This window comes from Zootoca vivipara, chromosome 5 (assembly GCF_963506605.1).
Source record: "Zootoca vivipara chromosome 5, rZooViv1.1, whole genome shotgun sequence".
Lineage (NCBI taxonomy): Eukaryota > Metazoa > Chordata > Lepidosauria > Squamata > Lacertidae > Zootoca > Zootoca vivipara.
The window spans coordinates 40079989-40105130 of record NC_083280.1 but is presented as its reverse complement, the minus strand read 5'-3'; the positions used below and the strand labels follow the sequence as shown (position 1 = coordinate 40105130).

The 25142-nt window shown below is 41.5% G+C and overlaps 2 protein-coding genes across 3 annotated transcripts in view; both read right to left on the bottom strand.

Annotated features, from left to right (window-relative positions):
- Positions 1-640: 640 nt before the first annotated feature.
- SNORC (secondary ossification center associated regulator of chondrocyte maturation) lies at positions 641-16697 on the bottom strand. The gene is given in 3 exon segments (XM_035133112.2): positions 641-782; positions 2506-2685; positions 13573-16697. Coding segments are annotated over 3 exon segments (363 nt in total). The 5' UTR covers positions 13646-16697; the 3' UTR covers positions 641-672.
- A 191-nt stretch (positions 16698-16888) lies between these two features.
- The window catches only part of GIGYF2 (GRB10 interacting GYF protein 2), a 76042-nt gene continuing 67788 nt past the window's right edge, over positions 16889-25142 (bottom strand). Inside the window, exons 23-29 of one of the 2 annotated variants that reach the window (XM_035133107.2) lie at positions 24837-24959; positions 23540-23758; positions 23169-23377; positions 22579-22733; positions 21640-21800; positions 19593-19740; positions 16889-19002 (exon numbers count right to left, since the gene is read on the bottom strand). In XM_035133107.2, coding sequence (XP_034988998.2) covers positions 18935-19002; positions 19593-19740; positions 21640-21800; positions 22579-22733; positions 23169-23377; positions 23540-23758; positions 24837-24959 — 1083 coding nt within the window. In that variant the 3' untranslated portion in view covers positions 16889-18934. The remainder of the gene's footprint in view (positions 19003-19592; positions 19741-21639; positions 21801-22578; positions 22734-23168; positions 23378-23539; positions 23759-24836; positions 24960-25142) is intronic. The other variant, XM_060274654.1, reaches the window with a different exon arrangement.

Sequence of the window (25142 nt, the reverse complement as noted above, 5' to 3'; positions counted from 1 at the left end):
AACACAAACAGGAGTAAGGGTCAATGCAGGTGGTTTTTTTAATCTCACTTCCCCCACCTCCCTCAAATATTATATCCAGGTCATACTAATAAGGCTTGTTGGTGGCATGGGCCATTAAACGAAAGCCAGAGCAAACAGGGTATTTAAAAAAAAACATAAGACCAGGCATTCCACAAATAAATAAAATATACCAGGCTCCCACCCCCAGCTACTGCTACAGAAGCTAAAAGTCAATAATCTGATTACAGTTTTATTCTAGCTGTAGCAAGAGCTTGGAAAGATGCATTCGAGCACACGTGCCAAGTTAATGTGACTTTTAAAACAATGCACACAATTTATCGCATTTGGATTAGTGGCACAAATATATATATATATATATATATGTGTGTGTGTGTGTGTGTCAAGAAACTGACTTCACAGCAGCTTCTCAATTTGTGTACACATGTCCCTCAGTCCCCACTCTAAATCCCACTTGTGCCATCACTAATGTTTTCAAAGTATTTGTATTAGAAAAGGGGATCTGATTCCAGGAGGCTCCTGTAACATTTGGAAAACGCAGGTGCCGGAGGAACTTGTTTTTTTTCCCTTTTCACAGACAGAAAGAAATAAGTGCAGAAGAAGGAAAGGGCTCAGACAGGTGTATATTAGGAAACAGAACCTTTTTTATTGATTTCAGGAAGCAGAAAACTTTCGCAGGGTGATGACGATCAGGGCCACAATCACAGATGTGCCCAGCAGAGCAGCGATCACGATGGCACCAATAGCTCCAGGACCCAGAGACCCTGCAGGTGACAAAGAGGAGGGTGGGGGGAAGCAGGCAGGTTGAGGAGAACAGAAAAGTGCCTCTGAAAAACGTGTGCAGGAAATACACAGTCTTTCCCACCATACATCTTTGCAGCACCAGGAAAACAACACTCGATTGTACTGGATCATTCTCTTAAGTAATGCCATGTATAAAGCCCATGTGCTAGATCCCCTAAGCCAGTGGGCCGCGGGTGGGCCAATCTAGGTCACAGTATAAGGATAAGGGGCCATATATGGCTTTTTCCCTTTCTTAACGCATTTGCTGACATACATACTCTCAACAGCTGGTTGAGGGAGAAAGTCCGAGACTAGAATGTTGTACTGACATTCCTTGGGGAATAGCAGCACAGGGAAGGTAAAGAAATGGCTCTGTTGTGTCATTCTTTACATCTACAGAATAAACAGATTTAATTTGGGTTGCAAGCAGGAGTGAACACTAGATCCCTAATTATACCAGGAGTTTTAAGAATTTAAGGCAGATATGCAGCAGATCACTGGGGTTGTACCATATGTGTTTTGCTCTCTCTGTTTATCAAGGATCTTACATGATTTATTCATGTAAAATCCAAAATCCTAAGTCAGGTGGGGGCAGTGTATTGTTTTCTTTTGTCTATGTTCTTGCTTTTATCGTGCATTTTTTGGTCTTATACTGTAATTTTTCTGCTGCGAATCGCCCCGAGATCTTTGGATGAAGGGCCGTATACAAATTTAATAAACAATAATAAATCAAAGTAGTGCCAACTTTAGATTGCTTGGTTCCCTATACTATATTGAACACGAACCACAGTTTGGCTGGGTTTAGATATAGTGAATAACTGTAGATAATTTAAAGTGGCTGAGCCAGAGGAGGTGAAGGAAGAACCCGAGACTGAGATTTTTGCACATGAAGGATAAACTATGATCTAGCATTAAGAGTGAATGCAGCCATTATCCGGCACAAGGAGTGCCAACTTGGTGCCGCATGTTCTTAAGACGCCTCTTGGGCTTGCCAATCGGAAGGTCGGCAGTTCGAATCTGCGCAACGGGATGTCAGAGAAGATCCTTCACTGACACCGGGTGAGCTCCCGTTGCTCTGTCCAGCTTCTGAAAACCTAGCAGTTCAAAAGCATACCAGTGCAAGTAGATAAATAGGTATTTCTGCGGCTGGAAGGTAAACTGTTTTCATGCACTCTGGCACTTGCCACAGTCCTCCATACGCCAGTAGTGGTTCAGTCACACTGGCCACATGACCAGGCATTTGTCTGTGATCATGCCAAGGGAGCTGGCGTTTGTCTTTGGACAAAAAATGGCCTGGCTCCCCCCTTGGTCTGAAAAGCGAGACGAATGCCACACCCCATAGTCACCTTTGACTGGACTTAACCACCCAGGGTTCTTTACCTTTTTATCTTTGGAGCAGAAAGTGAGTTTCTTAAATGCCAAAGGAATGGTATTGTTTATGGTGCATCAATAAAATGGAAATCTGTTCTGTTTGCATTTCTGCTTTACAGAGCAATGCAAAAATGCTAGTGGTTGTTGTTGTTGTTTTAGTCATCCATTTCAGTATTTCATGAGACATTTTGCTACTCTTCCAAAATCTGTAAAATTTGTTGCATTTAGAAGGAAATACAGCCATCCCAACATAGCAATTTTTTGTGATCTCACACAGTGCCATCCCCCGCCCAAAGCCGTGTTGTTTAGCACCCCATCTCCAATAACATGTACCATTCCCATTATCCAGTTGGTGCAGATGGGTTGTGTCCTCTGGTTCATAATCCGAAGTGTAAGGTGGGAATCCTGGAGAGTCGGAGAAGCGGGCTGTGGTGGTGGTCTCTGAGGGCCCTCCTCCCGATGGCAGCTCTGGTGTGTCATTCCATAGCGTTGGGAGAGGTCCTTGGGGGTATTCTGCTAGAACAACACACGCAAAAGCCCAGTTAATCATTTCAGACTATCCGTACCACAGCCTCGTAAATTCTGGCACTAGACATTCAACAGGAACCCTGTTTCAAATTTTGAACACCAGCCGAAAGCTTTTTCTATTCCATTAGACTTAGGCAGGCTTTATCTTTCCATAATAGTCAATTTCTGGTTTTAACTATTTAATATGGATTTATGCACAATTATTGTAAAAAAAAAAACAAACCTCTGATGTTTTTTTAAAAAATGAATAGTGGTATATAATTAGGTTTGTAAAATTAATTAATTAACACTGGGATGCTGAAAGGCTCATTAAGGCTTCCTCCTTCCCTAGGCAATAACAAGTAGATCTTAATACCGTAAGTGGTAGCAAAAGAATGGGTTGCATTGCCCTCTGCTGGATAAAGTTGTCAGAGCTGTTCAGTTCTCCCTTGGTTCTGAGCCTGCAACCTCCAGCCACACCTAATGGAGCTTTGAAATATTCATTCTAAACTTTGCATCATCTCTGCCCATCTTCTTTCTGTTTGCACTACTGACAGTTTGACCAAAACTGGCCCCACAAGGCTTGCCATTTGGGCACAGTCAGTTACAGCAGTTCATGTGGTTTCATGCTCTACCTTTCAATAACGGAAATATGTATTAGCATGATAATCTTACCCATACACGTTGGGGGGGGGGCTTGTTGTACTCGTGTTTGCTTTTTGCTTAAGTGGAAAAATGGAGAAATAAGCATGGCAAAGCTGGAGAGGGGAGTACACAGTATTCATATACTTTAAAAATTCAAACCATCTTTTTAAGGGATAAGAGGAACCCCAAGTGGTCCATTTATTGGTCACTAGAAACACTTAAGAACCATAAACCTAAAATGTCTTCTACCATGACATATCATGCTTTGCCCACAGTTTTTAAAAGCTAGGAAAAATAAGGCTGCAATAAACAGGAAAGAAGGAAATATGATTGGATAGAAAAGGATACAGCTTCAGGTAGTTTTGCAGGCTACCTAAACTTAGATTGGGGGCTGCAGGTTGCCCCCCTGTGGCTCATTTTATGGTTGTGTTGTTTAGGCTCAACTGTTCAATGTCTTGCGTGAGTCCTTGGAAATCTAGATGGAACTGAAGGGCTTGATTGAAATACACCTTTGATTGGTGGCAAATGTGTTTTTCCACAGGGAGGGGGCATATTTGTCACTTACAACTTTTTTCACTGCAAATGACTTGAGAAACTGGGCCCAGTCTTTCCATGCCAGGCCTATTTGCAATCTAAAGCCTGCTCTGATTACCTTAGCTTCTCAAGTTTAGACAATACAATACAACCAATTCTTCTTTTGATTTTTGCTCTTGGAGGCTTCTGCCTGCTGAAGAATTTACAGATTGAAAAAAGCTTGCAAATATTTTAAACATCTGGTGAGTCTGAGGAGAGGCCAAGCACTGAGCACAGTTGCAGGATTAATGGAGCCTTTGCGTTGTTGGCAATCTTCTCCCTGCCCACAATGTTAGCTTCTCACTCCCCCGGCAGACTTTCCCTGCCAGGACTTTCATAGGCAGGACACATAGCCCTGGAACTAGGATAGACAGGAACCCAGACCCTCCCCTGACGGTGCCCCTCAGATGCCTTCTCAGGTGAGATTCCAAGAAAACTACATTTTCTTTGATGTTGCCATTCGTGTCCTGTTTTCTCCCCCTAAGCGGGCTCTGGAGAAACTCAAAAGGCCCTTTTTGTTTATATGTGGCTGGACCCAGAAGGCAGCGATCAATGCTCATTTTGTCTGAGCAGGACGAGGCAGAGGCCCCAGCAAGACCTGGAGACATTCTGCAGGGCTCTGTCAAAACCACTGGAAATGTCACACCAAACTGAAAATGTGGAGCAAAACATTCAAAGCTATCTAATCGCATAAGATGATCCCCTGGCCCGAGGGGAAATATAGCCGAGGGCCAAAGGTTGCAGTAGCTTGCCAGTAGACAAAGAACGTACAGAAGTTTTGTTTTAAAAAAGCGAAACAAAAATGCACAAGCTGTATAAGAAAAGTGGGATCAGGGTAAGTCTCACTTCAGGCTAGTGGATAAAAAGACTTATCAGTGATAGGACCAGTGCTATTTTTCTAGAAAAAGAGGTGCCAAAGCTCACCATTAACTTGTCCTTTGTTCTCTCAGGATGGCAATGGCGCCCACCTGAGTTCCAGCTGGGAAAAAGAAAGCCCTGGGTAGGACAGTCAGTCTTCACGTGTGGAAAAGCTTCAGTCCACAGCATTACTGCTTGAAGACTCTCAAGTAGAGGGCTAACCGGTCAGGCTTGATAGCATAGGCTTGCATGGATTGCTGCCTTAGTGATCCTCATAAAGGGGTCTTTTAGTCTGCCAACAGGACTGTCCGATTTGGTGCACCACATAGTCAATAAGCGTGAATTATACCAGTGGCATTTGGATCGTGCTGAAATTCCATCTCTAACCTACCGTGATTAGTAGGGGGAAAAACCTCCACACCACTGAGTATAAATAAAGCTGTGGTCAGCAACTGGCCAAACTGACACGAGTCGGCCTGCAAACTAATGCTGGCCCCTTCTAGATCGTGCCTCACACCTTAATGAAGAAACTACTGTGCGCAGAGGAGACATAAATCACAACACATGAAAGGAAGAAAAAGTCATCTCTAAAATCTCGTGGATAAAGTTTCTTCATAGTTCCCCTCACAAACAAGTATTAAGGTTATTGAAGCCATGTGTTGTGCAGCATCTGTGATAACGCTAGACTGAGGTGAGGAAACTGTGGTCCAAGGAGCGCATCGAGCTCTCGGTCTCATTTTGTGTGTCCCTCAGCCCGGTTTCAAAACTCCACCCACTGCACAAGCCCCACCCACTTCGGCTCGGCCCACATCACCTATGACTTCAAGCACTTCGGCACTGCCAAGTGGTCTAAATCTGATTACCTCAAGGATGCAGCCCTTGGGGGAGGCGAGGTTCCCTTCCCTGTGCCTTAGGCAATAATCCTCCAGCTAGTTAACAAAATTAAATCCTACCAACAGTGATGTGAAATGCCTGTTAACTTGGTTCTTAAAGTGAGCAATATACAGTACTCACATTTGGAAAGGTGCCATTTTTGACAACCTCGTGAAGATCGCCTTACCTAACATGTGTCCGATTAACTGCTTTGATCTGTGGAACTGCCACTTTTGCCAGTGCCACATGATGTTTGTTCTGCACTTGCAAGGAATTAGTCCTTCAGTGTGGCAGCCCCTGCACACTGAAGCTCATATGATCTGTTAATATTAGGCAGGTGTTTTCACTGTAATACTTTCAGCGCCTGCTAAAAACTTTTTTGTTCAAGCAAACCTACCCAGGTGTGTATTTTTTACATGGCATTTTATCTTATGCTTTTTTAAATAAATAAAAATGCCGATTTTGTTTTGAAAATTCTTAGACCAGTTTGTTTTAAACATCTGATTTTAGCAGTGTTTTTAATGTGTATTTTATATTGTTTTATGTAGCCTGCTTAAAGGTTTTGATGATTAAATCCCGTTAACACCTATGCTTTTCAGATTCTGCCATAGGTTGGGGATGAGTTCTCATTGCCAAGGAAATATATCCAAGCTAGGTTTTCCTTAAGTAGGGTATTTGCTTGAAACATTTTCTCTGCTTTATTAGAAAACTTTTGTAAAAAACAACAACACCCCATCTGACATAGCTTCTCCCTTTGTTGTATATTATCTCTCTGTGCTGTATAGAACATAACATTCACTTTAAGGATGTTCCTAGCAATATGTTTCCCTCAATCCCAGTCATATGACATGATTTGCCTTATGATATTTACTTGTCCCGTAACTAATATAATGGCATAACTTTTGGTCATGAAGATTCATATTCTTTAATACACAGTATCAACGGTCTACTTAAGCATTCAAACAGACCTAGCTTTTCCTTCAAGGATCCTGCTATCAGTTTCATTCAAGATAAACTTTAACTCACTCAGGAGCAACAGGTTGGAGCTGAAGCCTCAAGTGCTTTGGCTAAAAAATCTTCACCCAAAACAAGTAACAGCTGGTTTCAGGCAAACCAGTAGTATAAAGATGCTAGCTTGCCAGGCCACTGCTGCAGTTACCCTGAGGTACCTCAGCCTAAATTTCCTGCCTTTCCTCCCAAAGGAGCCCAGGGAGGCAAAAAACAACAACAACTGATAAAACAATTGCAATGCAGAATGTACTGTTGAAGAGATGGTACCTGTCTAATATTTAAGGAGAAGGAATTCCAAAAGGTAGGTGCCACAACACTTAATTCTTTACATTGTGTGGGGCAGATCTCCTGCTAAGATGGTATCTGCAGGAGGCCCTCAGTTGCAGAATTCATTGTTTGATAGGGTATATAAGAGGTGAAATGGATCTTTCATTAACCCTAGTCCCAAACTTCATTCACCAAATCCAGAACCTTGAATTTAGCCTGGTTGGCAGCCAAAGGCCAATGAAGAACCTGAGCTAAAACCTATTACTGACAAAATGTCCTTCCCTTGAGAATAAACAGCCATAGTCTGAGCGAGGTTGGGGGCTTGAGATATTCATAATCCTCTCCAGAATTGTCAGTGTTTCATTAAATAAAAATTATACTCACTTGCACAGGAAGTAGCAACCTGACTCCTCCCTTTGAGTGATCTGCCCAGTTTGCTAAAGTACTGATATCCTGCTTGCATCCCTCCACTGCATGCTCTAATGACCAAAGGAAGGGAAAGCAGCTGGAATGCCTGTGCTTTCCTCCCTTGTTAATTATAGCAATAGTTTTGCTCAAATTCGTAATGGTTGTACATTGATTTATTATTATTATTAAGGATTTTATTGATTTACAGAAATATGTGCAATGTCTCTCATAACATTTTTACAGATCAGTTTCATTTGTTGAGACATTGGGAAGGAAGGGGAGGAAAGAGGTAGATGGGGAAAGGTGGGTGGGGGTGGGTTCGGGTGACGGTGTTTCTATTTTACTTATTATATGTGGGGGAGGGGGTTGTCAGCGTCGCTTGTGCAGGTTCTCTGTTGATGGTTGTACATTGATTTTCCTGGCTTGAAAACAAATTGGTCAGCAAATGGATTGTTAGGAGACATCTACACCACTCTGCAAATTGTAACTCTGTGAAGGAAATAGGGGTCTCCTAACAACATTCAGCACCTTTCAAAAGCTACAGCTCCCATTGGGGGGAAGCCATGATTGTTTAAAATCGTATCATAGTGCTTTAAATGTATGCTGTGAATGTGGCCTTTAATTTGTAGACTTTCAAATGTAACAATTCTTAAATCACAGTGCTGTGAAAAGTTGTGACTTGTGATTTCTCCTATGGATCAAGCTGCTGCTGTTCAAAGCCCAAGGCCAGGCCTGTTTCCCATCTTCATCAGTTGACAACCTTTTCCAATTTGAATGCAGTGAATATAATTTTGCTTCAACCAAAGTGCTACTACCAGTAACAAGAGACAACTGCAACAACGGATGGTCTACTTGCAGTTTAGGCAGCATGTTAGCATCAACTCTCTGATCTTAAACAACCAATCTCTTTTCTCTACGGTCCCCTCCCCTCGCCCTGTGCTATGTGAAGTGTTGTGATTGGCATTTATAAGCAAAGGATAGGAACATTGACTTTGTGCCTAAAGTCTGGAAAAATATGTTTTTGTTAAAAATGGCCAAAGCCCACCAAAAGATGACATTTCCAACTCAAATTGCACCCAGGAAGAAAATATTTCCCACATAATTTAAAAGTAACAGAGTGGCTGGGATAAGCAAGAAGCCACACTCTCTCAAAGACATCCTGATCAACGGATTGGTGTTTAATTAGAGTTGTTATAATCTCCCTTTAATTTGAAACTTGTCACAGGCCTCGAACACTGATCTAAGTTAATGTAGCTTGTCAAAGAAACTTAAACTGGGTTGACAATTTAATAATGCTGGCAAAGAGATCGTGCTTGGAACACAGTGCTAAAAGGTCCAGGTTATGTAATATATACTCTGCTGAGAAAACACAGTAGTCCCCATAGTATCAGTTTCAAACCAACCATGGTACAAGTAGTCTCTGAAAACGAGGATGCCTCTGAACAAACTGACATATTTTAGTCAAAAATGGGGGTGCTGCAACATACCAATGAATCATTTATTCCATCTTGACACATGAACAAAGGGGAAAATAAAACGTCTAAGAACACATGCTTAGAGAACCACTGTAGCTCAGAGATATTTTATTTTCACCTCACTTCTTTCTCTGGATTAGTTATAGGCTACTTTGCAGCAGCTCCTCTGGAGAAATCAACTGCTCTTCCAAAATGCACCTTATCTCCACAGCCGCTAGTCCAGGCATAGGCAACCTTCGGCCCTCCAGATGTTTTGGACTAATTCCCATCATCCCTGACCACTGGTCCTGTTAGCTAGGGATCATGGGAGTTGTAGGCCAAAACATCTGGAGGGCCGAAGGTTGCCTATGCCTGCACTAGTTCATCATCCATTTGTACTGGGATGAATGAAAAAGCCAGCATGACTATTTTAACTGGGGCATTAGCAGACGCTATGAAAGTACAGAGTCATCTCAGGCCATCTTGTCCCTGCTCTTACAAACATAACATCCCAGAAAGCTTGAAACCAAGCTCCACTGCTGTCTTGCAAGTGGCCTGATTTAAACATGACCCATACACAGAGTTCAAATCATCAGTGTTAGCCTTGGTTCAAATCAAGAGATGGAAGCCTCCATCTGCAGCAGAAAAGCTGGTTGATTCTATGTCGTGCATATATGAAGAAACATCTGCATGGCCTCCCAATTCCATCACTTTCATGTAGGTTTGCAGGAAAATTGAGGGGGGGGGTTGACTGTTCTTTCCACATAGATAGTTGTGAGGTGAAGGTGGTCCGGGACTAATCCCTTGGGTTGGTTCTCAGCTACTAAAGATTTAAAACATCAGTAGTACTTGGGGGCTGAGATCAGTATCTCCCTGCTCACTTTGGAGGTTTCTGTTGTGGAAAGCCAGAGGCGCCGGCACAGAAAAGCAGGGACCCAAAAGTGCTCTCAGAGACCGAGAGTGGGCTGTACGGACTCAGGTAGCCCCAGTGGGCATGTGGCCAGTGTGCGGATGAAAGAAGCCCTTCTTCAGAGGCACAAAGGGAAGTCTGTGATGGTACAAGCTCAAGCATGGGTCTACACAAAGCACCATGGTTGCTCTGGATGTTAAATAAACTTGTTTACAAAAAAAAGGCCAGGGCTATGTATATAGCTAAGCACACAAGGGGACTGGCTGTACCCCTTTCATCATTTTGTTGGGACACATGGCAAGGAGTTTTCTTCCTGACTCATACATTGAAAGGCAAATTTAAAAACAACCTCCAAAAGTCACAATGGGAATAAAAATGAATCCTCTTTCACAGGGTATGATATCCAACACATAGGTCACATTTAGATTTTGCAGCTTTTATCTGGTATGCTTCACAGAAAAGTTACAACTATATTATAGTATGTTCATTCACTGCCATTTTCATCAACTGAACTGGGCTGGGCTCCTCTCTTTCAGAGGCCATCAGAACCAACCGCCTTGTGAAAAGACGTTGGGTTGGAAAGCTGGTTTTTTTGGAGGTCCACAAAGACCTGTTGCAGAACTGTGAGCCGCCAACAGCAGCAAGTCCACATGTTCTTGCCTTGTAACCAAGATCTAGTGCCCAAGTTTGCTTCTCCTTCCCCAATTCTTTTTCCTTTTGTGTCACAACTTTTTAAATTGCAAGCCTGGGGGCAGAGACTGGCTCTCTTTTTTGTACCCTAAAAAGAGCAAGGTAAAAATACTTTACAATTATAAGTAATAAATATTATATGTTGACCTTCTAAGTCACCCTGAAAGTTGTTTAGCTTTTTAAGGACAGGATAAAAATGATCAAAGTAAATGATCAAAGTAAATACATAATGGAATTTTATCTGGGTTTCACCCATTATCTTTTTTAATGCTATTTATGTTCTAAGGCAGTTCTAAGGTAATAGGAAAATCTAAATAGTCCAATGCATTAACTGCCCTGAGATCTTTTGATGAAGGTTGGGTTATTTATTTATTTAGCAAGCATCAGAACAGGATTCATATTTGAGTTCATCTCCAAACTTATAAGGCAGAAGTTTCATCCTGGATAAAAGAAAAAAGGGGCAAGTTCCTAAATGCCTGCTCATTACATCACAAATGCAATATTCAAACGATGAATGACTGAGCAATCACAGATAAAATACAACAGAGAAATTCATTATCTCCTCCAGCACAAAGCACTTCCAAGAGTCAGCTCATACATACAGCTGTGAGTCAAGTGTTGAAAAATGTGGGGATAAGACATCAAGGGACGTACCAACAATATGGAGAGAGAGAGAGAACACACGAATATGATTGTGTAAAAAAAAAGTTATGGGATTGCCTGTGTTGAAAGGCTCATTGATGGATACAGAGCTAAACCAAAAAATAAATTGCACTTTAAAGCAAAATGAAAATGCTAAAATCAATAGCAAGTCCCTTGGTCAACACTTCCAAATATTATCAGTACTGTGGAGACAAAGAAATGCAATGTGGCAGCATCAAACACTGTTGTTGCAACCATTCTGCCAAATTCCAATAAGGAAAACCAATGCAATTAAAATACTGCAACACACTGTAGAGAAAACGATTAACAGATTTATCATGTATGGTATTCTTCTACCATCTATGAAAGCCAGGACTCACATTTTATGGTAAAAATATAATACCCTTTTTGGTCTCATAAGCAGATCGACTTTTTCTGCTGCTTCTGGAAGCGAAGATTCCTCACACATTAAAACAATATATTTTATTGTATGAAGGGGTACAGATGATGTTCCTAAAGAGGCAATGTTGTTTGTGCAAAGTCAAAGATGGGGATATCATCTCATATGTTGACTCCTTTGATGCAACCTACCGAAGACAAAGCATTGCCACTAATGCTCATGGTCAGGAATTAAGCAGCTTCATAGCTCCAGTACTGTCAATCCAAATGCAACAAAGATAGGATGAACATATTGATAATGGCTTCTCATTATGGCTTTGGAAACTCATTAGTATTACCGTGTGTTACCATTTATATTTGTAAGTGAAACACCACAAGCTTCTAACAAGCCCTGGGTAGCTTTTGTATAGCCTGTGTGTTCCATGACTGTCTAAAGGTCAAGAAGTTTTCTGCCCCTTCACTGGGCAAAGAACTTTCAAAGTTTGTAATGAACAAGCTAATGGTGGAATCCTAGGACTCAGAAGTAAGTCCTATTCAATGGAATTTCCTTCCAGGTAAGGGATATAGGATTGCAGTCTATGAGCCTTGAAACAACATTCTTAGCAGCATTTGTACAAAAAAAAAACCCTCAATAGCAAGGATGCATGGGCCCTTGCTGTTGGGCAGTGGTAGCTGCTTTTGACTCAAGAGGTCCAATTTACTTAACAATCCAGTTAAAGGATCCCAGGTACATTATTATCCCACATATGGCTTTGTCCTGCTCCAGGGATCCAATCTGGGGCCTTCCAGATATTGTTGGACCCTGGCTCCCATCACCCGCAGTCAGCAAGGCCAATGGTCAGATAAGACAGGAGTTGTAATCAAAACCATCTTTAGGGCCACAAGTTAGCCACCCCTGTTTTATTCAGTTGTCACACAGATTGCCCAATCCAAGAGTGTTTTTTAAAAGGGATTGGGGAATTGCAGTTAGGTTACTGCAATCGTATTTTGCATAAATGTTTTTCTGACACTGAATTCCACTGGTATTCTCAGCATTGAACAAACAGGCGCAGGTGGATCTTTCCAAAGGGAACACACTGATTAGGACTTGTGTACACACACTATCTCTCTCTGTGTGTTTAATAATTAGAATTTTGTACTGATGGCTCAAATTCAGCACAAAGAAAAACGATGCCCTACAGTTTATGTATGATGCAAGTGGTGTGTGATGCATCTTGTATATATGCATCTTGTAATGTTTGCATACTTCACATAATTTCTTCTACGAATCAAGGGTAGGGATAAAGACTTGGAAAAGACACTAAAACCTGTCTTCTGGGCCACTGAATCTCTTATTCTGCCACTTGCCTAGAGATTTCACCAGTATTCCCATACAATTATCTTCACAGAAAGGACTAAAAACTTCCTTTTTTAAAAAAAAATCTTAATTCTCATGGTGCTGAATTATATATCCAAAACCAAATTCCACATTTGTATGGTGCCAGCACAAGAGATACAGTCCTAAAAATGATAATTCAAGCCTGTGTTTGCTGCTGACAACTCTTCAATGTTTTTCCAGGTGCAGACAAACTCACTGAAACCCACTCCTCAGTCCATGAAATGCTATCTAGATTTTAGATACAGTACTTCGCTTACTCAGCACTAGCAATCAATATTCTGATTGAATTCCACTTTGTTTGACTGGGGAAGGAACGCAAGATGCTTGAGAGAGGTGAGGGAACAGGTAAAGAGGTCAGGGCTGCAATGGTAGTTCAGAAAGAAGAAATCCAACTTACCTGTTTCCACATAAGGGACCAGAACTCCAGACAGTGTCAGCAGGATGAGACGAAGGACCTTGGTGTGGGGCATTGCCTCCTTTAGGAAGTGATACGCCTTTGGGAATGCTCAGACTCTCTGAAACCTTTAATGAGGAAGCAACTTTTCCTGGAGTTAATGAAAACCTTGTCCAGTTAGCTCTCAAGCCTTTTCACATGTGTATACGACACAGAGAGAATCACAAATATTCTGCAGAGGCTCAGCTCATTCACACACACAGATTCAGGCAGACCTACCTCTTCATGCCAGAAGGCAGCTCCACCCATGTTGTCTTCCACCCCCACCCCACCCCAAATTCTACCGTTGGTCCGTGGAAACCAACCCTCCCCACCAGAGCAAAGCCCACACCCTCTGGCAGTTAGCTGCAAAACCCAAAAGGCGCCAAGGACTGCACTGGGTTTCTAACAACTGGTGTACACATCTAACATCACCATATGTTAAGGACAGTAGTGAATAACAGCATTCATTAAAAATGGCTAAACCCGAAGTAGACACATATTTGGATAAGCTGTAGCATACATCCTGCAAGTATTCAGCCCACATTTAACTGGGGAATAATGATGACCACAGAACCTTTTGGGTTATCGGAAGTGTCCAACTGAACACTAACACACTCTCACAGCAAACTGGGGTGAAAACAACTGATATTTGCTGGGTTTTATGAAATCCCCATTGATTTAACTCTCCTCCGATGCAGGTTTCTGTAAAGGTTTCCTCTTAGTTCAAACAACTGAACAGTTTCTTCAGCCAGAGACATGGAAATATTTGTACAAAGACTTGAACATTTCAGAGATCACTCACTGTTGCTTTGAGATACTGATAGGCTAATGATCACACACATTCACTTTGAAGTTAAAATATAGAGACAGGGGGGGGAACCATTTCCAGAGACAAACCCCTTCAGGGTGAATAGCTACAGTGCCCAGTTTACATGTGATCTCAAAGCATCCAATCATATTTTCCAGTAGTTGGGCACTTTGAAATTCTTAGCGGCAACGAACAAGTTTGTCCTAAAGTTTACATTCAAACTGCAACATAAACATCTTTGCTCAGCCCATTTTACTGGAAAAACAAGCCAACGATTCAAATGGTTTTCATTCCCGGGGCAACTGTAGTCACTTTTCATTTTTGAAAAAGGGGATGGGCAAAGAGAGAGAAATCAAGAACCAATCTACAACCACATTATAACTTTAACTGCTATAGTAGTGAAAACATAAATTGGTTCTAAACTGTTGTTTAGAGGTATCTTTGTAGATGGGAAACCACATCTGGTAGCTTTGGGGAAAGTCAGTATTTACTTCATTATTTATATTTACTACAAACTCGTTGATGATATATAGAGTTCCATCTTGTTCTTTAAGAGGCTGCCAGCCCCTTTTGAAGCGACAGTACTATTATATTAAAACCAAATTGTGCAGTTTGTTTCTTGATCAAGTATTGGATTGTAATAAAAGTTGCACATTGCGGTACAATGAAAGAGTAGCGTGACTGGGAGAATTTTTGGAAGGTGACAGATGTCTACAGTTCTTTCCATCAATCAAAACTTATTTCCTGACAGGATAATTATGTGCACTGAGCATGTCAATCAGAATACTTTGCACTGTGTCACACATGAACTTTTGGGATGGCTTTTCTGAGCTATGCTACAAAATAGAATTTTGCAGAGGCTGTGAAAATGTTTCTCATTAAATTTGCAGGCCAAATTAATAGGAATATGGTTTTCTTAAATCCTGAGATTAAATAGTATCTAGTGCACCTCATTTTACACTTACGTATTTCACAGGAATACCATTATAGCTTTCCAATGCACACAACAGTTTGAAAGCCCAGTGGGAACAAACAGAACTATTAACGCAAACACAGATGGTCATTCGTCAAATTAAAACTTATGGTCACATCTGCACATACCATGGTATTTTAAACAAACAATTTGAAGTGATTTTTTTTTATCTTACCCTTTGGACAAAACCATGTGGTAAGCCAGCCAACATTGCCCTGCAAAGTAGTGAGGATAATCTTGCATTTCTGAACCTAATCTGAAATTCAAGGCAGCAGGGGAGTGGTAAGGTTTCCCCCACCACTTGGCAGCACAGTAAGAATGCCTTGACTTATGAAGCTGTTACCGTGCACAACACCCTTGCATTAAGTAACCATTAAGCAAATCTTTAACACAGGCAGTACACTATAGATGGGCGGGCACAGACAACCATTTGCCTAGATTGAAGTAACCTACATGGCTGTGCATATGACCAACAATAAGCTGTACTGTCCTCTCAAATGGTAAGGAGAAACTTGTCATTCCCATGGATTTCAGGGACAAAAATGCAGGACAATTCCGACCAACACCATCACTGGACAAGACAAGACAAAGTGTTGTTCCAAGTGGCTACATGTACACCAGGGTTTTATATAATCTATACCCAAATTTTCTACATTAATGTGTACTCAAAGCAGCTTACAAGTTTTCCTTGAGAAAATGTTAAGCGACAAAACAATGCACTTAAAAAAGCATCATTATGCTTAAATTATTGAAAAGCAAATGGTAATCTGAAACCATGATACCTTGCCTCCCTAGTGATTTTATTCACATTGTGGTAAATTACTACTTGGTAACTGATTATCCAGACCAACAGACACCATCAGCAAGCAAAATCGCCACATACCATCCCTTTCTAAAATGTCAACAAATGTGACACAGACCATTCTTTTCCTCTTTTTACTGCAAAGTGATACTTCTGAAAAAGCTATTCATATATTGTGATACCATTCCATCATGGCAGAGGCTGTGCATGTGTGTGAGCAATAGCAATCCTACAAAATTGTTGAGTTCAATTCCTCAGTGTTGAGACCTAGGAGGGAATCGCCTGTAATACAACTATGTTTACAAAGCTCAGCATGTTAAGGCACTTGCATAAGCAGCTGACCATATTTGGCTGATTTTAACCATGTCACTGTAGATACCCCAAAAGGAAGGGCTGCTCCGAGTGTTTAAAATCTGCTCAAATCCCATGAGAAGCTGCTCACACAAACAGCTTACTACATGTCCATTCATTTACATTACACAGGATGCTTTATGTATGAAAAACGTCTTGAAATGAGGCACATTCGTGTTCTTACCTTCAATCTCCCACCCTGCTGCGAAGTTTTACTAGAATAAATTTGATTTATCATGAATTTTAAATTCTTCTATGGCCCAAAATTATTCCTGTCCAAGTAAACAAAATGTGGCTACTAGAGCAGGGCCATGTTCTTAGGTATGGGACAAAATAAGCTACACTTCAATGGTGTTCTAAGAAATAGATGACCAAGGCAGATATTCAGATAAGTTATAAACTTATAAATATTGGAGAGGGGAAGAGAAGAAAAATATACAGATGTGAGAAATCTAAAATGTTTTATAGGAAACCTGACAATTAGGGGTTGGCCAATTTCATTTGGTTTGGGTCACTGATCATTTCCTTCACCCCATCGTCACATTTCAGTGTAATTATTTTGAAAACACAAAAGAAGCAATGAAAACTATTCTTGGAAAAATGTGAAACAAGCTGCCTATGTCTATATTTAAGAGCCACATAAAATCCCCCCTGTCCCTAAAGGCCAGTGTATTCTCGGCTTGGGTTACAGAACCATTGCTTTGGTTTGCAAAAAATTTTTAAAAAATGTTGGGGTTGGTACAGTACTTGCTGTTTTGTTCACAGTGGGCTTATTAATGTTTTTTTAAACATGTTTACAGCTTAAAAAAAGAACTAGCCAGGCTTAGTCCTCTTGCATAAACAAGACAAGAACATGAATGGGTATGTGTCTGCAGATGAAAGAAGGGAAGAGTGAAGATTTGTCGAACATTTCCAATCTCAACTTAACTGATGTTTATTTTCACCTCTAAAATTATCAAGTAGCAAAACCACCAACATTCCTCCAGGGGTATGAAATAAAGCAGTTGCTGTCCCTCCATGTCCTGTGTACTTGATTGTTACTTGCTGGAACAGGCACTGGTAGAGTTCCAGGTCAAGTTTAGCACCGGAAAGGATTGCCAAAGCTGGCTTTGACAAAAGCAAACAATGTGTGCTCAGGTATTAATACAACCAGGTTTTATTTAAGTTCTCTCTTCTTCTTCTTTATTACCCCCATACTAGCAAGCGTTCCGAGGGAATTTTAAGTTCTGTAAACATTAACTACCCCCTTCCCCCCTTTGTAAGTTTACAAAGCAAAGGAGATCAGGAGACCAGATTTGTGACAGCACCTAGCCTCACTGAGCTACCAGATCCAAAAACTATATACAAATCTGCAGCTGTCTCTGTAAGAGTTACTGTACACATTGGGGGTGGGGGTGGGGGAAAGGGGTGTGAGAGAGGAAAATCAAAAGAAATAAAATCTAAATTATTCTGCTCTGGAGCAACTTCAGTTGTCTTCTTCAGGCGATGATGGCAGACCAAGGTCTTCAAACAGCAGCGCAACTTCCGTGGGCACATTGCATCCCTGTGCAAGTGGGAGCGTGGAGGGTGGGGGCTTAGAACTAAGTGCACTGGCCATTTCAGACTTTTTAACATTCTGGGGTAAGGAATGGAAAAGGTGGATTACATAAATATATAAGCACAATGGACTGGAAGTAATGGGAGAGTGTACTATATAGTAAAACCAGCACACCTCGCTTTATCCCCCTCCATGTGATTTGTATAAAGAGACTCTGCCAATGCTCAGATTCCTTGCCTCATTTATTTCACTTTCAAGACGACAGCTCCCTGTTCCTTGGCGTGAATGCTGCTGCAGAACTTACAAAACTCTGAACCGCCATCATGTGTGACCAGATGAAATCTGGCTCGGTTTCAGGTTCCAAAGGTAGTGTCAACTCCCACAAAAAAACCAACTGGTGAAGATACATATGGTAAAGATCCTATGCGTCTCTGAAACGAGACAAATTCACAGCAGAAGGGTCCAAAATAACTGGCCCAATCACTTTGGAGGAAATATAATTAAAGGAGAAAATCAGCCTGAAGGAAAAGATGTGTGCCTCCTCCCACAATTTGAGTTCCCAATTGTTCAGGAAGGCTGGAGTGTGCTGAAGCATGAACTCCAGCATCTTTGACATCACTACCCAATGAAGACAGACTTGAAGTCCTCCAAATTCAATGTGCTGAAGAAGGGCTGGCAGGGATGTGCATTGCCAAACCAATCCAAGCTGAATGCTGCCCACCACCACCATTCCCTGCTGTTGCCAGTTCTACAGTTATGAATGCACTTCCTGGTTCGGAAGGCATCTTTTGCCCTGATGGAGCATGGAAGTCAGTATCTGCGTGGCATTTTGGTTCTGAATTACATCTGTTAACCATGAGCTCTCCACTATGATTGCACCAGTTAAATGTGACGAGAATGACAAGAGAAGGAAGGAAGCTACCATATGTAGACCTCCAAATGGCTTTACAAATAGCTTGGGAGAAGAAATCACAGCACCGTGATTTGCACTCAGCCTCATATATAAATCTTCTTTCCCACCTATCCAGAAGAGAGAACCAGAGGCTGATAAAAATGAAGGTGACTGTGCAATCCTGGGCAGAAAAGGGCTTGATTGAGGCTAGAAATAGCAGCCTGAGATGATTTGATTCTGTGATCCATTTGCAAGGCAAAGATGACTGCAGCAGATAAAAGACTCTGTCCAGCAGTGGAGAATGCATGGTTAACAGGACACAGGAAAAGCCAGGCGATTTGCATATACTCAGTAGTCATCCAAAGTCTCTATTTCTCCCATGTTGAGCCGCTCTGAAGAGGCATTGACAGAGAAACCTGCAAAACAAGACAGATAGATTTCTTAGTGCACAGATGTGTACAGCTTATTCCCAGATCTTACATGTCTTCATAAAGTAATCCATATACATTAAAGACGGTACTGAAGGCAGTATTTTGCCATCAATCCAGCTATTTTTTCTGGTGCTTTCAGCTCCTGGTTTAAGGATATTTACACAATAAAAGCATGAGCGAGTAATCTTCCCAATAAACCCCCAAGTTATACACAAATATTCAAGAAATTTTCATCTTTTATAAATCTGCTAATCATTTCCTAGCAATTTGAGAAACAAGAGAGAAACGAGCAAAGGGGAGGGCTAGTAATCAAGATTAAAATAGCCTGACAGGCATGAACCTTCAATGCTTATTAGCCTGTCTTCTCCCACATATCTGAGTGTGAATGGAACTAACTAATGAGGGGGCAAGGAGAGGTAAGACCCTGAGTGGTGATGTCCAGGCAACACCTAAATCTGGCTACAGTTCCAAGAGGGGAAGAAAGCACCCAGCAGCTATCCCTGATTCTGGAATCTTAGCTTTTATTTTCCCCTTCTGACTCTTGCCCCATTTATTTAATGTACCACAAAACTTGCCTAACAAGCTGGGATCTGCTCGAACCATTTTTTGTTTCTTCTTCTTTTTACCACTCTGTACTGCCTCAAAGTTGGATTGCTGGTTGTTGCTCTGATTAGTCTGAAAGACTGAATGCAGTGAACTGTGGTTCATCCCCCACACAGAATCCTGGAACACAAATAAATAACGTATTACAAGCTGGAATCATGCCTTGTGCACTCAGTAAGAGCATAAAAATAACAACGAGCCACTGTCCCAATCATAGGCAGCATATCAGTAACATTTCTGTTTAGCACATTCGCTGATATCTCTGTTAATTACCTGAACACACCCTCACTCTAATACCCCTATTCTATGTTACTTACAGAAAATTTTAAGGTCAGCTGCACATACAACACAATAGCTGTCTAATAAGCAAGGGGTGAGATATCTTCTCTCTATGAAGGGCCTTGTCACAAGCCCCTTGGAGATGTCTTAGAGGGAGTGGTCTGATGGGGAATGGAAAGAGATTGGGAATTAGGTGCAGTATGACCCTGGATTGAGAGGTGGTGATGAGGACCCAGGAGATCCAAGTGGATTGGCAGGAGAACGCCCCACTTCAGTGCCACTGGACACCCCAAGTGTAGAGTCTTGGCTGGTTGATGGCTCTGGCACCATTGAAGAGTCATTTCTTTCAGGGGCAGTGTAGAGCAACACATCTGATGGTGAATTGGCTCAATAATCTCTGTTTCCATAAACCAAGAACATGGAGACAACTGTGCTGGCACAAACAAACCTCACACCTTCAGCCCACTTGGAGGATTGCTTGTTTGCATGCCCATTCCCAGCCTTGGTACACTGATCACACAAATGAAGGTGCTTGTCCTGCTCTTCAGAAGGAGAGTTCAGGGGCATCTCAGTTGTTGGGTCAACATCTTAGTTTAAGTCTAACCATGTGTCTAGAACTCTGCTGTGCTTCCTCCCTTTGCAACTTACAAACTGACTTATGTTTGGACACTGTATTGAAGTTTGGAATAAAGCCTTTAATTCCAACAACCGAGTGGAGTTTCAGCATTGCATCTCTCTCTCTCTCTCTGTGCCATGCCTACCTCACCCCTCACTCCATCCCATCCCACATTTCCCTATACCACCCTCCCTGCCCTATGCCACACTCATTTACTAGGCAGTAAGTTTAATTGACCATAAGGGGACTTGCTTCAAATAAATATGCTTAGGATTGCATTGTATATAAACATTAAGGCTGCAATCCTAGGCAAGTAAGCTTGTCTAGGAGTGCACTGTCATAGGGAGACAGTTTTTGTTCTGATGACTAGATAGTTGTTGTTTCTGAGGTGGTTGCTTAACATTTTGAAGTGGTCATCTGGAGCATCAGTCTGCCCTGAGAGGTGCTTGTTTGCCTCTCCCCTTCTTTCCCACTACACGGCTGAATTCAGGTTTCACTGGAGGGATCAAAAAAGAAGAGCTAATAGCTCCTTAGCAGCCTGTTTTGTCATTCAGCCAGTGCCACTTGTTTTTCTCAGGCACACTTGAGGGCAGCTTACCTCATTCAAACAACATGCCCCCTCCCCCGCAAATTTCTGCCCAGCCTACCATCCCTAGGGGAAATCCTGCCATTTCTGGAGTTTTCCCCAACTCAGTGATCTCTCTCTCCCCCATCCCTTGCTTTGAGTCATACTTCCAGCCAGGTACTCAGTATAGCTCCCTTCATCAGAATTCTTGGGATACTAAAATTCAGGTCAGAACATGGGAGGGACTGGAAGAAGAAATCTATCCAGTCAAGTTGCAGTGAGAGAGAAGAGAGCATGTGAGAAAGAGACAACAGTCACAGTGATAGTATACATGGCAATCTCTCAACAGGAGTGCCCAGAGCATTTCATGGAAGGGTATTTTGTATTTTAGGATGTATCCAGGAGTTCCCTGCCCCAGCTGTATGCGATTCCATAGTCAAGCTTGTCCTCGTTTCAAAACAGATTGCTAAACTCTACATCAACCAGAGAGACAGATCTGTTTTCTTCAGTAATCACAGAAATTCGCTTGCAAATATTCTCCAAAGACAGAAGCACGAACCTGTTGCTGACGCTGTTGGTTGGCTTTTTGTTTGGCACGGCGCTCAAGAAACTGCTTGGCAAATTCCTTGGCTTCAGGGGTATCTCCAAGGTAGGCTCTGATGTAATCATGGACCTCGTATGGAGATTCTACTTCCTTCAAGAAGGATACAAATGTGGGAACTGCAGCCGGAAAGGAAGACAAATCACGAGATACTTACAAAGCCTACAGGTGCATAAGCAAAAAAAAATAAATCCAGAGCTTTTCAATATCATACATTTCCTTACAAACTTTATGTAATGCAGTATTATCTTTACCTGCAAGAAAACAAACAGCCCTTTCTCCTTATTCATTGAGATATGGGACAAATTAATTTCCTCACTAAGACAACAGTCTCTGCTGGACCCCTAATGACCATTTCCTATTTAATCTAACTTTTTAGCAATGGTGTATGCCTTATGGTACAACGTAACAGGAAAGAAAATATTAACTGTAGCATCAGCCCTGATTTGTGTAAAATCAGTCATACCACGGTTTAAGTACGCTTCGGTTTGAGTACTTTCAGTTTAAGTACTCCGCGGACCCGTCTGGAACGGATTAATCCACTTTCCATTACTTTCAATGGGAAAGTTCGCTTCAGGTTAAGTACGCTTCAGTTTAAGTACTCCGCGGACTGTCTGGAATGGATTAATCCACTTTCCATTACTTTCAATGGGAAAGTTCACTTCAGGTTAAGTACGCTTCAGGTTAAGTACAGACTTCCAGAACCAATTGTGTACTTAAACCAAGGTACCACTGTACTGGGGATACCAAGCCTTTTGCAATTTCCCCATCTTCCTTAATGCTTCTAAATACAATTTTGGACAATGTGCTGTAATGCATCACATAACAATGTGCAGCTATGATACAGTTTTTCAATGTGTTAGACTGAAACATTTGCACTCCTTTTTCACTGCTTACCATCCAAGTTGTTGGCTGTGTTGAGTGCATGAAGCATTTGTTCACACCATTGAGTGAATCCATCCTGCACTTTATTAACCCCCTGGAACAGCTTTAACAACTTTTCTTCTTCTTCCACCTTCTTATTCTGCCTGCTTGTAACACCTATAGATTTACTAAGATGGGCAAAAAGGCAGAGTGTGAGGAAGAGACAAAGGTTACCAGGAAGAAACATGCAAAGTATACAAGACTAGAAAATTCAAGCAGCTTCACAAACATTTCTGCATTCTGTCAAAATCACAAATATGAAAGTATACTGAGATGGGAGCTAACAGAAAACAGAAGGAATGGAACCGTAAGAGATCCTGGCTGTACTGATACAGCACACTGCAGAGTTTGGTGGAAAGGTTCCATCCACAAGACTCCAGATGTTTTGGATGACAATTCCCATCAGTCCCAGTAAGCAAGGCCAATGGTCAGGGATGATGTAGCCAAGACATCTGGAGGGCACAAGGTTGGCAAAGGCTACAGTAGAAAAATTTAGAGGGCATGCAACAGGTCTGAGCCTCTACAATGAATTGAAGGGAAGCTCACTGCATCCCAATTCCTACCTGATGCTAGCATTGCTCTTGTTTTTATTGGTTGCATTACGAGGTCCAACTTCTTTGACTGCATCGTCCCAGAATCCCATGTTTGAGTTTTTTGTATCAGCATTGCTCCAAATGCTGCTGACAAGGTCTGATGCCCACTGGCTGCTAGGATTCGTGTTTAGAGAGCCCCATACTGAATTGCCAATGCTGGTGTGCAGATTTGAATGTTGCTGGAACAACAGTAATGGAGATACTGTTTATTATCACCAATAGAGGAAAAGCAATACAAATAAAGTTTTGACTTCAACAAGAGTATTTTTATTATTATTATTATTATTTATTATTATTATTATTATTATTATTATTATTATTATTATTATTAGCATACTCACTGTAGTGCTGCTGCGGGACTTGCTTTGCTGTTGCTGGTGTTGCTGCTGTTGCTGCTTCTGCATCTGCCTTGCCTCCTCCTGCTGAATCTCCAAGAGGGATTTTGTAGTACCGGCAGGTTTGGCAACATTTCCCCAGCCAGACAGTTTTTGTTGCTGCTGCTGCTGCTGTTGTTGCTGCTGCTGGAGGGCTTTCATTAGTTCACGCTGCTGACGCCTTTGCTGGAAAACAGTCAATGCAGGACATTCCAGTTCTTAAATGTATACATGATCCTGTTTTCCACACATTTTCCTCAAAGCTGGATAAATCTGAATAGATATGTGTTTCACTGAGGGTACTGAAATTTGCCTCAGACACACTGATCAAAGTCTCTGGTCTTGGAAAGTGCACCTGGACACAAATACTTTCATATTCTGCTTTGTTTTCCAGTCAAGCAAACATTAGCCATAGAACAAATGGCTAACCCTACCCACCCCCTTATCTTTAAATTCCTAACTAAAACTAGATGGGCAATGAATCTAATTTTAGGCTTTACATTTAAAGAGAATCAGTAGAATTAGCATTTATATTATCCACAATTCTAGATCTTTAACATCGTATTCTTAAACCAGGCAAATTTGGGAGGGGGGAAGCTAGCCTATGAAAATCTCTGCTCTTTCAGTCTTGGTAATCTAAGACTATGATAATATTTGGGCAATTATAACTTGGGTTTTTTAAAATGAGACATGTGGAAGCTTTTTGCCTGCTTATGCTCTCCTTCTTCTCCCTTTGTAGCATACAGCAGTTATACTCAGAAAAAATTCAATTAAGCACAATTTCTACTTCATCACTGAGAAATCAGAGTTACCAGGTTCAAAACCAACTAGATTTTAACAATGCTTTGAAGTTGGCTTCAGAGCCTGCCTTGTTCTAAAACTCGTAACTGTAGTTTCCCAGCTCAGATGATACAGGAAACTATGCTTAATTGGCAACTTCAAGGTTTAACTGCTGTGTTCCATGAAGGGAACTGCTGTGTTCCATGAGAATGAGCTGTGTAAAGCTTCCTAGGTATCTTGGGTTAAGCTTATTAAGTGTTTAGAAATTGTCACAGTGACTCCTAGCAGTAACAAGCCACAACTGCACACAAATGAGCAAGCCACGGGCTTTCTGAAGGCAGAAAGTGGTGGGAGGTCACCAGATGAATATGTCTTTCACAATGGGTGAAAGAATATGTCTTTCATAATGGTGTTATGGCAAGGAAATTTGACTATTCTATTTCAGCAGCAACCTAAAGCCTCTTTTCCAAACTATGAATTTTACCTCTTCTCGAAGCTGCCGCTCTCTCTCTTCTTCAAGCTTCTGGATTTCTGCTAATGATAACGTTGTTTGGGACTGACACGCCCTAGAATTTGATTGCTGACCCCATGTTGAAGAAGAAGGGAGCTGGGAGGAAAGACATACAAGAAACACACTTATTTTTTCTTAATGGAAAGAGTGAATACATCAGGATATATGCTGAATCAGCCACTTAAAAGCATGAGAACAGTTGTTATTGTCTGCCACAAACACTGCTAATATGACATAATCTTTATTTTGTCTCCTTGTACTGTAGAACTGCAACCTTTT